The 14,699-nt window shown below is 32.7% G+C and overlaps 2 protein-coding genes across 2 annotated transcripts; both read left to right on the top strand.

Annotated features, from left to right (window-relative positions):
* Positions 1–4,603: 4,603 nt before the first annotated feature.
* On the top strand, positions 4,604–7,105 carry LOC120131990 (cytokinin dehydrogenase 7-like). Its single transcript, XM_039148845.1, has 4 exons — positions 4,604–5,359; positions 5,445–5,720; positions 5,782–6,047; positions 6,685–7,105. Exons 1-4 carry the CDS (start codon positions 4,664–4,666, stop codon positions 7,010–7,012), a joined length of 1,566 nt encoding a protein of 521 aa, XP_039004776.1. The 5' UTR covers positions 4,604–4,663; the 3' UTR covers positions 7,013–7,105.
* A 6,005-nt stretch (positions 7,106–13,110) lies between these two features.
* On the top strand, positions 13,111–14,620 carry LOC120132239. Its single transcript, XM_039149050.1, has 2 exons — positions 13,111–13,248; positions 13,777–14,620. The coding sequence occupies exons 1-2, from the start codon at positions 13,182–13,184 to the stop codon at positions 14,370–14,372; spliced, it is 663 nt and encodes a 220-aa protein (XP_039004981.1). The 5' UTR covers positions 13,111–13,181; the 3' UTR covers positions 14,373–14,620.
* The last annotated feature ends 79 nt before the right edge of the window (positions 14,621–14,699 follow it).

Here is a 14,699-nt window from a genome sequence, read left to right as displayed (position 1 = left end):
TGTGGGAAACCCTAAGGGTCTTGGGCTGGTTCAGGCCCAACTACTTGACCTGTGCACTGGACTGGATTCTTGGACCTGTACAAACACCAAAAAAAAGGATAAAATAAATAATAAAAACAAAAACAAATAAAAAATAAAAAAGAATAAAATACTATATGATAAAAAATGTTTTAAAACTTTATATAATATGTATTTCAAAACCATATATTATATAATTTTAAAAAACGTTTTCAAACTATATGTTATAGTTTTCAAAAACGTTTTAAAACTATATTATATGTTTCAAAAATGTTTTTTTAAACTATATATTATATAAATTTCAAAATGATTTTAAAACTATATATTATATAAGTTTTCAAAAATGGTTTTAAAAACTATATAATATATATGGTTTCAAAAAAAATTTCAAAAATTATATAATATATATGTTTTCAAAAAATGTTTTCAAAAACCATATATTATATATTTTCAAAATGTTTTATTTTTAGAAACCCATATATTATATAGTTTTCAAAATGATTTCAAACTATAATATATATATATATATATATATATATATATAAATAATAAAAAAGATGGACGAAAATGAGTGTCTACAATATAATTACATGTTTATTATATTATCACAGTGTTATTCTATAATAAGTATTTATGAAATAGATTAGAGAGAAAATATATATATTGATTTATACATCTATATAATGTATAAAATATGTCAGGATAAATGTTCAATCAAGTCGAGGAAAAAAATTCAAGTTAATTAAGTGAAAAGTTCTCATTTAAAATAAAATATAAATTTAAGAAATCATGCAAAGTTAAGAAATTAAATTAAAATTTAAAAAATTATTTTCAAAATGAATAATTGAATATATACATGTACTGTACACTGATTTAAGAGCATATCATTCAAATTTAATTAAAATATACTTAAAATAAAAAAAAGAATTGAAAGAATAAGGAAATCATGACCAAATCATAAAATTGTCAAATTACTTTTTCAAATTTTTAGTTTTTTGCTTGATTAGAAATTTTCAAATTCAAACATGAACCGAGCTTGAAATTCTAACTCAAAATTCAAATTGAATCGAATAACTAAAAATTAAAGAAAATATTTTTTTCGAATCAAATTGAATTTTGTTGTCTCTAATTATTTGCACAATTGAAAAATAAAACAAAGCCTCTTTTAGCCTTAATTTTGAAAAAAAAATGATCTTTTAAAAGGATTTTAGTTCGTTAGCTTTATATTTTATTCAATTTAACATTTTAATTTTGAATTTTATTCGATTTATTCCTCCAGCGTCAACTCTTCGTAAATTTTCTCTTCCATCATGTTTTTGACTCTGCATTTCCATCAATATTTCATCTTCAAAACACATTCTCTTAAAAAATAATATTATAAATATATTATATAATTTCATAATGTACACATTTAGAAATATAAATAATATATTTGAGTCATTTAAATTGAAATAAATCAATCATTATAAATAATTACGTTTAAATTTAACAAAATTTCAAATAAATATATTTAATTTGATTTAAAAAATTAAAATAAAAATAAATGTAATAAATAATTGATTAACTTAATCTTGTTCACTCCTGTCCAACTACATTTTGATATCGTAGTTTAAAATTTTAAATTCTTTTATATTTTAGATATATTTTTATAATTTATATAAATTATATAACTTCACCTAATCTGAAATTTTATAATCTTATACCTCTTGAAATTCTGATAATATTTTATGTTCGTATTCTATGACATAAATTCTTACGTCGGTTCATACACCAACTGAGATTTTATAAGTAATATTATTAAAACGAAGCAATCATGTAGAGGGGGAAAGGTGCATGAAATCTGCTGTCCTTTCTATGGAACATTAAAAGAAGAAAAAATTGTAAATAACAGCTAAAACACGTCTCTGAACCAAATGCCATTGGATATGTAAAAGCGGAAAATGAGGACATTTAATCATTTGGATTCGGTCAATGCAGGCATCACCATGAATCATAAGAGCAGAGCTTCATCACCATATATTCTCTACTGCACAGTGAAATAAATAAACATAGCGACACTTAATCCTTCACAGCGACAAAAAAAGGAGATCTACCCAAGATCATGTGTTGGCTTATTGCTTTTGTTCTGTTATGCTCATCAACAAGACGAATAACAAACGAGAAAAGAATGGCAATGGGATGGTATCTTTTCAACCTTAAACTACGACGCGTGTTGTCTTATTATCTTACTTGGAAAATATGATATCCCGCACGAAACCCATCACCAAATTTTGGTCAAGATATTCAAAAGATTCAGCTAATCGCCAATTTGCATGCTTGCATGAGATGAGTAAAACTCCACAACTTGACTTTCTTTTCTTTTTTGTATGCCTGATTTTCAAAATGGATTATTTGGCCAAATCTTTGCACCACAATATCAGATCATGATCTTTGAAAATTGAAACGTATGAATCTTCAGAATACATATACCTAAACAATCTTTGTTTGCGTCATGAAATCAATATTAACCCAAGAAAGATGGAACAAAAAAGCATAGTTTATTGTAATAATGTGATGATACGAACAAAGTCCCAGCCAGAATGAAGTCTGATAAGCTGATTTAGATTAAAAAAAAAAGGCTGCCCAGAGCTGGTCTTAATCGGATTTGAATAAGTGTGGTGTTGGAATGCAAGTAACGATCGCTGTCAATCGAAACCATATCAAAGATGTCATTGGTAGGCGTTCAAAGCAAATATAAGAGTTTAGATTCCCACCTTTGAATTAAATTGTGGTTGTTTCAAGCATCCTTATCTACCTGTCAGGACGGATAAAATATTGAGAAGGACAAAATTTTTAATTTCAAAATAATAAGAATTTATTACATATTTAATCTAAAAACGGGGAAGGAAGACCAATTTTACTTAAATTTAAATTAATAAGGACCTAAAATGTTATCAAACCAAAAATTTTCGGAGGGCTACGAGCGTCCCGTCTTTAGGATGTTCATCCATTGTCAGTTATCAAAACAAAAATGTGATAGTGTTGCATTCCAGTTTTTCAAATATAGTTTCTGTACGATACGACTTTGGTGGTAAATAAATTGTTGTTATTCTTTGAGATTTTAGGTTTGAACATCATAAATGTTAGGATATGAGGTTCGATATCAAATGATTGATAATCATTTTATCAATAGATACTGTCTTATACTTATCCGAGATTAATAAAGAAAAAGCACAATTTCCAAAATGAAGCTGAAACCCTATTTTAAAAAACAAAAAAACAAGTGACCCTTGAGTTTAAATTTTAGCTAAATGGTTGGTTTTTTTATGCCTCAATCCTTGCACTTAATAAAAATTCAAGAACTACATTGATATCGTTAAAAAAAATACTCTCATTAGGAACGAAATTATGTATTCGGAATATAGTTTATAATGATTAATTCTTATTCTAATATATTTAAACATGTATTATTTATAAACATGATTTATAAAAAATCATCAAGCTATCTTAATGGTAAAAAGGAATGTTGTTCTCCATAATGATTTTATGGTACGAGCAGCTGCATTTGTATGCTGTGTTTACGTTATTAATTAATTAAGAATATTCTAAATATATACTGCTTTGTAATTACCTTGAATTGTTAAAATATATATATGTAAACAATACTTCTTTCAAAAGATGTGTTCATCAAATGAATAATAATTCATAATAATATTTGATTTTAGAAAATTTAGAATATATATTTTTTTTTGTGGGGGAAGATAGCGAAATGGGTTGGATTCTCTAATGACATTTTATTGTTTATCTTATAAGTTGATAATAGCCATACAAGTATTTCAAGTTGATGAACTTAGCCGCATGAGCTTCTATCACCATAAAATGAAAATGTGTGAGGTGAATTAAATTACAATATTTTTTTGGTTGTCTCCATTTGCAAAGTTTTGCATTGACTAATTTGAACCGACTCAGGTCGTATACCTAGTTTTGGTGGGTGAGTCTCTCAACAAGAATTTTCCGCATACACAGGGACTCGAATCTGAGACCTTACTTAAACGATATCAAACTGATTACCACTTGAACCAAACATTAGTTAAATGACAAGATTTTGCTTATTCCAATCCGTAATAATATCATGCGTGAGAGAGATAGCTAGCTACTTGGATTGACTCACCAGTCACCACAATAACAGGTTCCATTAACGTCTACTGGTAATTAACTGGTAATATTATTTCGATTTTTTTAATAAATTAAAAGTGTATTATTATAAAAAAAATTATATAAAAGTAAACTTAAAAGGCGTAAATATCATAGAGTTTCACCTTATTTGTTACGTCTTTGTATTAATTAGCAAGTTTTTATAGCAAGTAAACTTAATTAATGTAAATTTAAATTATTTAAAAAACATGTCTTTTTTTCACTCATATTACTTCTTGATCCTTGAAATTTGATATTTATTCTACTTTAATAAAATAATATCGTTGATATTTTTATTTTTATTTAAATTTCAAGAAAAATTCAATTTATCGTTTATTAATTTTTTTTCCATTTTAGGCTTTTAGCATTATTTAAACTCCTCTAATCAACTTCCAAATACGGCTCAGTTCTCTAGTGCTCCAAATCATCGAAACTGCCATTTCTTTACTTGTCTTTCTTTTTGCATACAAAGATGATAGCTTGCTTGGAACGAATCGTACACGAAAACGACGCCGAGTGCAAACTCGACGACGATGTTTCCACCGTATCTAAATCCCTAGAACTCCAAGGTAGCATCGAAAGCGGCGATGTTAGCTGCTCAGCCAGTAAGGATTTTGGTGGTCTTTATTCGATTAAGCCCTTGTTTTCAATTAAACCGTCCGGGGCGGAGGATATAAGTCGGGTCGTTAAGTTCGCGTCGAGGACCTCCAATCTGACTGTGGCCGCAAGGGGTAACGGCCACTCAATCAACGGTCAGGCCATGGCCGGCGGAGGTCTCGTGATTGACATGCGTTCGACGGAGGAAAACCATTTCGAATTCTTGACAATCAACGGCTCTCCTTATATCGATGTCTCCGGCGGGGCATTATGGGAAGACGTATTGACACACTGCGTGTCGAGGTTCGGTTTGGCTCCGAGGTCGTGGACCGATTACCTTGGTTTAACGGTGGGTGGGACTCTATCTAACGCCGGCGTTAGTGGACAAGCCTTCCGATACGGTCCGCAGACGTCTAACGTCACGGAATTGGAAGTTGTAACGGGAAAAGGAGAAATAACGGTTTGCTCCGAAACGTTAAACCCCGAACTCTTTTTCGGAGTCCTTGGTGGGCTTGGTCAGTTTGGTATCATTACCCGAGCAAGGGTTAAGCTTCAGCCAGCTCCCGACATGGTGGGCGTTCTATTTTAAGAAAAAAAATAATTAAATTTATCTTTGCTTTAAGTAATGCTATTAATTTATTTAATTGTGTGAATAGGTAAGATGGATAAGGGTAGTGTATTCCGAGTTTGAGGAGTTCACTCGGGATGCTGAGTTTCTGGTAAGTCAGAAAGAAGGCGAGTCGTTTGATTACGTGGAAGGGTTTGTATTCCCCAACGGGGATGATCCGTTCAATGGCTTGCCATCAGTGCCATTGGACCCAGCCCATGAGTTCAACCCGAGTCACATCCCTCAAACCGCCGGCCTAGTCCTCTACTGCCTCGAGCTGGCTTTCCATTACAGCGACAGTGACCACCTGTCAACCGTAGATACGGTAACAATTCCTCACCGATGACTGAGTTTTGAGTTTGGCTCTTAACCGATTCCTTGTGCAGGTCGTGAGCAGGCTTCTTGGACGGCTAGGATTCGTGGAAGGGTTGAAATCTGAGGTGGATGTCAGCTACACGGAGTTTTTATTGCGTGTAAAACGGGCGGAGGAACAAGCCAAAGCCAATGGGTGTTGGGATAGCAGCCCTCACCCTTGGTTAAACCTCTTCGTCTCCAAATCGGACATTGTCAATTTTGATCGAACGGTGTTTAAAACGATGTTGAACGACGGTGTCAACGGACCCATGCTGATCTACCCTCTTCTGCGAAGCAAGTGAGTAAAATTCCTCCGTTTGTTTTATCAAAACTGCATAAACATATTAAAGATCGATTGAACCTTGAGGTTGTTAAGATTTTTATTTTATTTTCCTTAATCTACCCGAAAGAGGGTCAAATGACCAAAAGAGTCAACCACGTGGGACCTCGCAATATCAATCACCAGCCAATCCGAGCTCCCTCTTAACATAGTGATGGCTGTAGGACCATCTTACTCTGGGCTTAACCGTAATGGATAACATCCCTGGATCTGTTTTAGGTCGTGTAACGTTCATTACCGCCTCAAAGTTGCCCACAAAAGGAAAAATAATTCCAGATAATGATACAAAGCATCACTGAGATTCCTTTGTCCCAATTTCCTCAATTATAGAGTAGGATAAGATGGGGACCTATGGCATGCACACCTACATGTGTCTTTTGCTACATTTGGTTTTATACCTTATAAAATTTGTGATATATCTTTTCCAAATAAATAAAATCAAATATTAAAAAAAAAAGCTAAAATTTCGAGTAAATACTTGATTTCTAGTTGGCGTGAAAATGATGGGACATAAAAATGGTTGGTGAATAAGATGGATAGGTACATGAGTATGTTTGAACATGTATGGTTGCTGTCAAATGTATGTGTTTTCCAGATGGGACGATCGATCGTCTGTGGTGGTACCTGAAGGCGAAATCTTCTACATCGTGGCGTTGCTACGGTTCGTTCCGAAGGGGCAATCGGTCGAGAAATTGGTTGCTCAAAACCAGGAGATCATCAAGTGGTGCATCGAAGAGGGTCTGGATTTCAAGCTATACCTCCCTCACTACCAATCAATAGAGGATTGGAAACGGCATTTTGGGAACCGATGGTCAAGATTTGTTGATAGGAAGGCTAGCTTTGATCCTATGGCCATCCTTGCCCCTGGTCAAAATATTTTCACGAGGGAGCCGTCGAATGCCATAATTAGTAGGGACTTGTGATTGTTTTGCAAATCATCACGTTTATCATCTTCAATGTCCCCCCCCCCAATTGATTTGTGGGTTAGATCAGTTCCATTTGCAATTGCTCGACAATAAATCTCTACCCTTAAAGTTTCATCTTCAAAATAATAAAACTCAACTTGGGGTTTGGCTAGTTTTTAATTACAAATTCATCCCTTCTTTCAGGAAATAATTTAAAAACATATGAACTTAATGTTACATTTTTTTACTGATATGCGCAAATTATTATATTATTATTACTCGTTCCTTTTAAAAAATTATTATATCACTATTTTTTATATCAACAATTTATCTGAAAAAATTAATAATATTATCCAATTAGATTAACTTCTTTAATAAAATATAGTTTAGATGTTTAAAACTATTTTCTTCTCATCTCAAAATAGGGCATGGTTGATGTAGACTCTATTTTGATTCATGTCTGTGTCGTTCATATAAACCAATCAATATGGACATTTTAATTCGAGTGAAATCGAAGGTAGTAATTAATAATATTACAAATTAGGAATTAGGGAAGATAATGATAGTTAATTAAGCGTTAATACAAAATTTACGAGAAACTTGGAAATTATAGAAGATAATAATCAGCATTTTTATAAATTTATATGAAGAATCCTCATCAAGAAAACTTTTTTTTATTAATCTGAGATAAGTATAAAACAATATTTGATCAAATATAACTTTCAAACATTTAATTTTTTTTTTATCGGTTCATGCACGAACCAAGCAACCTCAGTGGTAAAGAAATTATTGTCATTCCTTGAAGTCTCGGATTAGAGCACTAGGAATGCCAGGAGTGTGAGTATTCAATGTCAAATGGTTGAGAGTTATCTTTAAACATATATTGTCTGTACTTACCCAAGATTAATAAAAACATTAAACATTCACATCCATGACATTTTTAGTACTCGAACTTGGGACCTCAAGGAATGACAATACTGAAATCACTCGGTTCATCTCCTTGAAAGGAAATACTTAGGAGAAAATGAGAAATTGTTGAGAATTATCAATGTCAAATAATTGAGATTTATCTTTGAACATACATTGTATGTACTTACCTCATATTAATAAAAATACTAACACTCACATTCTGACATTTGTAGTGCTCGAACTTACAACTTAAAAAAAAGACAACACTAAAACCATTCGGTTCGTACCTCTTTGACGAGAAAAACGCAGGAGAAAAAAAGAGATGAAATTATGTTTTCAACTATTTGTTCCTTAACCATGAGGTTTTCTTTAGATTGTTTGAATGTCGAAGCAATGCAAGTCGAATCTACTCGGTGCCTTTCATGTCACCTTTATCTTCTTTTCCAAGTTCCACTCATTAAAAAAAATAAAGGAAAAGTTAAGATGGGAAGGGATCCAGAAGATCATGATTTTGCACCAACCAATCATTGATTACTTCCTCTCGTTTAGTCCCATCTCATGCCAAGTATCTTCTGCATTTGTAAGGATACATGTGTTTTTTTTTTGTTAGGTACACACATAAATATATGTTAGCTACGGATGCATAAATTTATATTAAGAAGATAAATTTTTATTTTATTTTTAAAACATATCAATTTATAAATTCTAAAAGTGAACGAAAGTAAATTTTCAATAAAAATATATAAAAAATTAAAATATACTATACTTTTAAATTTTTAAATGGTTTGATTGTCCTCGCCCGCTATCTCGGTCTATCTCTATGTCAACTGATTATGTACAGCTCGATCCAATTTCCATACCCAAAAGATGATAAAGACTTGTGGCAATGATCCACTCTCTACAATATGCCAAAACATACCAAAACTTCGACAAATAAAGGTGTTAAATTAAAGGAATCGAAAAGCTATATATGAAAATGGTCCTGGCCCTTGGCTGAGGCTGACGAGAATGGTATAGAGGCGGTCCATCTAAGAGAAATTAAAGCTACGTCACCTTTATTAAATATCAATGATAAGCTGGTAATGATTTCGAAATAGGAAGGCCAAATGAGCTGATTGTCGCACTCTCTAATCCTTGATTTCAAAGAAAACATTGCATTTGATGTTGATAGTATTGACAATGCTATAAAATGTGTTAATTTTATTTTTAATATTTTTATACTAAAATTTTAAAAGATTTTTTTTCTAATTTCTTTTTGTGGTGCCACGTACTCACGTGACATCCCTCGCCAAAGGCTGGCTATACCCATATATATTAAACTTTATAGCATTTCATTAAAATATAATGTGACACCTGACTAACAAACCTAGGATCACCCTTTTGAAACTACATTATTGAGAGTGGCGCTCAAAATACTTGAAAAAAAAACTTATCTGTCACATCCCTTAAATTGGGACTGAATTGTAAGGCATTTAAACAATCTGATCTTTCGTGAGCTTTCAAAAGTGCGAGGACTAATGTGATAGTTTACGGAAAAGTTTCGGTAAGCACCATCACGTTTCAACTTTCTTTTCTGTTTTCTGGCTTTTTCATTTTGAAACATTCCCGCTCACTCACTCACTCACTCACTCTCTCTCTCTCTCTCAACTTTATCTCTCAACTATCCATCATTTTAGTTTTTCTTTGATTCATCACCAACCGTGAGGTGGTGGACGTCACGTCCAACACTATTGTGTTCGTCTCGTCAACCCCGTTTGTTTGGTGTGTGTTTGGTGTGCTTGGATCATCATTCTCCGTCGTCGTTTGCAACCAATAGAGGTTTAAATATTCAAGTTTCACTAAAACCCCATCTCCGTCAATCTTTTCGATAAACCTATGTTTGTATGTGATTCTTCATGCTTTAAAATATTTTTATATGTTTTTTTGGGAATTTTTCGATGATTGGATGAGGGTTCACGTGCCCTCGTGCACGAGTGAGCTTCATCCTGGCTGTTCAAACAGTGAACCAATTAACCTGACTCGTTGACTTTTTTCGAAAACCTCTATCTTGATGGTTTTCGACGTCCTGAGTTTGTTTTCGCTTTTTTTTTTTGCCAAATTTGACTCAAAAGCCCTGTTTTGAGTCATTTATCTATTTAAGTCATAATTGTGCTAAGTAACTTGTGTGGTTTTGGACTCTCTTTCTACTTTTGTGTTTTTGGATTGCCCTCTAGTATGCCCTGAATACTCTCGTTCAGTTCAATTCAATTCTATCAGTTCATCTCGAGATACACATAAATCTGTTTATTGATTTTATAGTTTATTTCTGGTTAGTTGATAGAATTCATATTCATTTAGGTGTATCATTTTTAGGTCTCCACCTTGCAGGACCTAGTACGACTGATCGTAGAAAGCATAAGGTTTAGACGGTATCAATTAGCTACTATAGGTGTGTCCCCTTGACTTGTTTAACATATTTAGCATGTTATGTTATATGTTGTTATCCGTAAATATGTTCATGAATTAAGTATATATATTTATATATACGAGTGACATATTTGACTCTTGAATAATGTGACATCACTATTTATTTGCAAGTTGAGGCTTTTCTAATATATGCATGAGATTCTCTAAAGAAAGCAAAATCCACGTCCTGATGCTTTATGGGATTTGTTCCCCGATCTGTTGTGTACGAGATTATATTCTCGTTTTGTTTTTATTTGGGATCCTCTATAGAGGGTAATATCCCCATTTTGTTTTTGATTTTTGATGAATTCCTCCTTAGAGGTTAACTCGGGTTCCTCTTCGGAGGGTAACACTCCATCTTCGGAGGGTAACACTCCATTCTGATTTCTGTTTTCCGCTCTATATCCACTTTGGAGATCTCAGGTTTCCTTCAACAAGTAATATTTTTCGTTCTGTTCGTCTATAGAGATATGGTTGAGATGAATTCTATATGATTTTATGATAATAAATATTTGTTTTACTATTACTTTATCATTTATTATTCTTATATCATGCCTGAATTATTTTTGCATTTAGATGATACACTGAGCTTTGTAGCTAACTCTGTTGTTGTTTCTATTTTCATATTTTCTAGATGTACAACCAATTTAGCTATCGGATGAGTAGTCTCGATTTATACCGTGTGAGGTTAAAATTTTGCTTTCAACCTCCTTAAATTGTGGCATGTGTTTATTCTGATCTCGCATTTGGTAAATATTTTTTTCTAAATGGTTTGTTAAACGAATTTTCGTCTGTAAATATTTTCTGAGGTCAACGTAACCACTTTGATTTAGTTGTAACTCCTAGGTTGGGCCTATGGGGTTATTTGATCCATAGATTGTAAAATACAAAATAATTTATAAATAAATTTTAATAAATTGTTTTTGTAGTTTAATTTGTAATAATAAGGAATTAGGAGGATGTTTTTATTTTCGTATAAAAAATTAAAAGAAAGATTAATTATTAATAAAGTAGATATAAAAATACTTATTTAAAAAAGGTTTTAGAATAGACGAACAAAATTGACTCGTAATTGATAGTTTTAGCCTCACAATTTTAAAAGTGAGATACTAATAAATAGAATAAAGTATACAAATGATATCAATTATATGATAATATTTTGTTGAGTCAATTCACTATTAAAAATTATAAAATGGTCCCTCGACTGTAGGAGTTGTTTTGTTAAGTCTCTCGACTATTTTAAGTTACAAAATATTCACTTGGCTATTCTTTATGTTCCAAACTTGTCATTTTATGTTAAAAATTAAGATCATCTAAGTTAGACGTTCACATACTAACTGAGATATGATATTATTTTAAGATTATGAGATAAGATTTTATCATATCTCAGTAAGCAGGTTAACGTACAACTCAGACTACCACCAAACTCTTAACAGAAAATGACGATTTTGGAACATAATGAATAGGTTAGTGACATTTTGTAAATTTTAATAGTCAATGGACTTAACAAAGTAACTTCCTAAAGTCGGATGATCATTTTGTAACTTTTAATAGTCAGATGACTTAATAAAACAACATCCTATAGCCAGTGGACTATTTATATACTTTACCCAAAATTAATTTAAGTTTGCCAGTAAATTTATTTCTCCATCTTAAAAATAAAATTGTATATTTTTTTAATGGCGTTCTCACTTAATTTAAAAGATAATTTTTTAACAATATTTTATTATATTTATGATAAATAAGTAATATAAATGATTTACTTTTATATTATATTATTTAAATAAACATTTCCATTTACTTAAATTATTATTATTTAAATCCCCGGCGAAGCAGGGCAAAGATTCTAGTACAAATTAAGAAGAGCTGAGCTGAGAACGTTTGGAGGCCTGACGTCCCGCAACTGGCTATGTAAGGGCCAAGCCTAATTAAAAAGGCCCAATAATCCTCTCATAAACTGGTCCTTTTCACTTGAATAAAACAAGAAGAGATGGCTTTAGTATTCTATTTTGGCCCTTTTACCCTTTTTTTTATCAGCATGATTCTTTGACTTTTAATTTTTGAGATAAACCATGTATTTAGTCAACAGTCTATTTTTATGTGTGGATAAATCGATTTCAATATAAAGTGTAACTTGATGCATTTTTTTTCTTTGAAGTATATAAAATTTTTAATATCAATAGTTGTTTAATTTGGACCAACGGGGTTGATTCAAATGGTAAGTAGCTTGATATCGTTTAAGCAATGTCGCAGGTTTGAGTCATTGTGTATGCAGAAAATCCTCGCACCTCGTTGGGAGACTCACCCACCAAAACCAAATGTGCAATCTGGGTCGATTCAGATTAGTCAGGGTAAAACCTTGGAACTGTAGGACAAAAAAAAACAGTTCTTTAACTTGGTATATAACTTCAGTATCGATGACTGCAATATCTTGTAGGTTAGATGTTCCATTGACATTTATTCAGATTCACGTATATGGAAATTGATCATATTCTATTAATTTTATTCTCGTAAGATGGTGATACGTGGGTCAAATACAACATTTGAAAACTAGATATAATTTTAGAAAAATAATTATATTGTCAAAATAGAAAATTAAAGACATACGGGTGACTAAATATATAATTTATCCAAACATTTAAAACTAAAATAGGTAGATGCGGGGGCAATGTCGGAAAATAATGACCAAAAGAACAGATTAGCCGTAGTTGTAAAGCAACCGAAACGAAGTCTACATTTTACCGACTCTTCCCTCTATTTAAATCTCTCTTCTGTTTCTTTCTTTCTTCCATTCTCCTGTATCAGATCTACTTAGTTACTCTTCGCATCAACAATGGCGATGGCTTTGTGGCTTCTTTTTTCTCCTTTTCTTTTCCTCTCTGTTTGTGCCAACACTCAAAGTAAGTCTCCCTCATCCTTTCTCTTATCCAACCTTCATTAGCTACTGTCCAAAAAAATTGAAGTTTTTTTTTTAAAGCTTATTTTGTTTGATAATGAATGACTACGTTTGACCGGTCTTAGTAAGCGAACTAATCTGCTTCATGGCTATAGAAACTATATATTTTGTTTTCATGTTTTCCGAATGCAGCCGTTATTTCTAAGCTGGATAGACATGGTATTTATCTGAATCTCAGGCATTGAAGCTCTAAAGCTTTGTTTTCTAGTTGGTTGATTTATTTATTTAGTTGAAAAGGAAAGAAACTTTACTTTTGGATCTGAGATTTCCTTCTATTTTGGATCTTAGAAACTAATGGCTGCATTTAAAAAGTAGAGATTGATATATGGAAGCTTGAGATCGAATTAGAATTGATCCAATCCTTGCATTTTGCGGTGTCTATTGTGTTCACATCGGAGAATTTGTGTTTTCAGATTATGATCTAATTATATAGTTATTCTTGAGTCCTAATGATTGAACTGTTGGATTGTAGCCAAAGTAACCGATAACCCTGCGGATGAGTTGGTGGCTGTGCTTAATGCCAATAGGACAGCACACAAGTCGTCTTCTCTTGCTGACAACCAAGGCCTGGCCTGCGTTGCTTTGCAATATATAAAGGCATACCAAGGTGATTGTAAAGCTGTTGGAGAATCCAAGAAGCCTTCTGATTCTGAATTTGCCGAAACTTTTGCCCCCAACTGTGGTGTTGATGCCTCAACCCTCACTCCAATCACTGGCCGTTTACTTGGATGCCGATCCAAATATGTTGAGCCTTCCAAAGCGTTCTCGATGTTGATGGAAAGCCAGAAGAGTTTGGACATTCTTTACAATAAGAACCACACTGAAGTTGGGGCTGCTACAACGGGCACAGATGGTGGGGGTCCCTATTTCTGGTGTGTGCTGTTCAGCAGCGGTAAGCATAACAGTAGCTTTGTTCCACAGGGAGGTGTGGCTAAAATCTCGAGACCTGGATGCTTTAGTGGTGCCAACGATGAATGCAGCGGTGCTGATGATTTATCTCGACCAGGTCGTATGTGGTTGTATGCCGTCACAGCTTTAATCGTTGCGGAGTATGCTTTCAGATTATGATCATATCCCGTAGCATCTGTGCCATTCGCCACTTGATTTTTCATTCCGGGGCCTGCTTCGATCCATTGCCTTATATCGTTCAGCATCTCTCTTAGGTTTCCCGGGGCAGGGCTGGTTTTATAATTTTATTGATTTGTTTTTCCCACATTGAGCAAGTTCACACTTTATGCCATTGATTTCTCCGGTTGTATGTGTCGAATTTCAGATTGATTGAACATACTTGACATGACAATTACATCGTTTTCTCTTGAAATGGTATATGATGTTTTGGGACTGGATATTGGTAAGTTGCTGTTGTACTATTCCATTACAGTTGAAATTGAACGT

This window comes from Hibiscus syriacus, unplaced genomic scaffold (assembly GCF_006381635.1).
Source record: "Hibiscus syriacus cultivar Baekdansim isolate YM2019G1 unplaced genomic scaffold, ASM638163v2 tig00110557_pilon, whole genome shotgun sequence".
Classification (NCBI taxonomy): domain Eukaryota; kingdom Viridiplantae; phylum Streptophyta; class Magnoliopsida; order Malvales; family Malvaceae; genus Hibiscus; species Hibiscus syriacus.
This window is presented reverse-complemented; position numbering and strand designations above follow the sequence as displayed.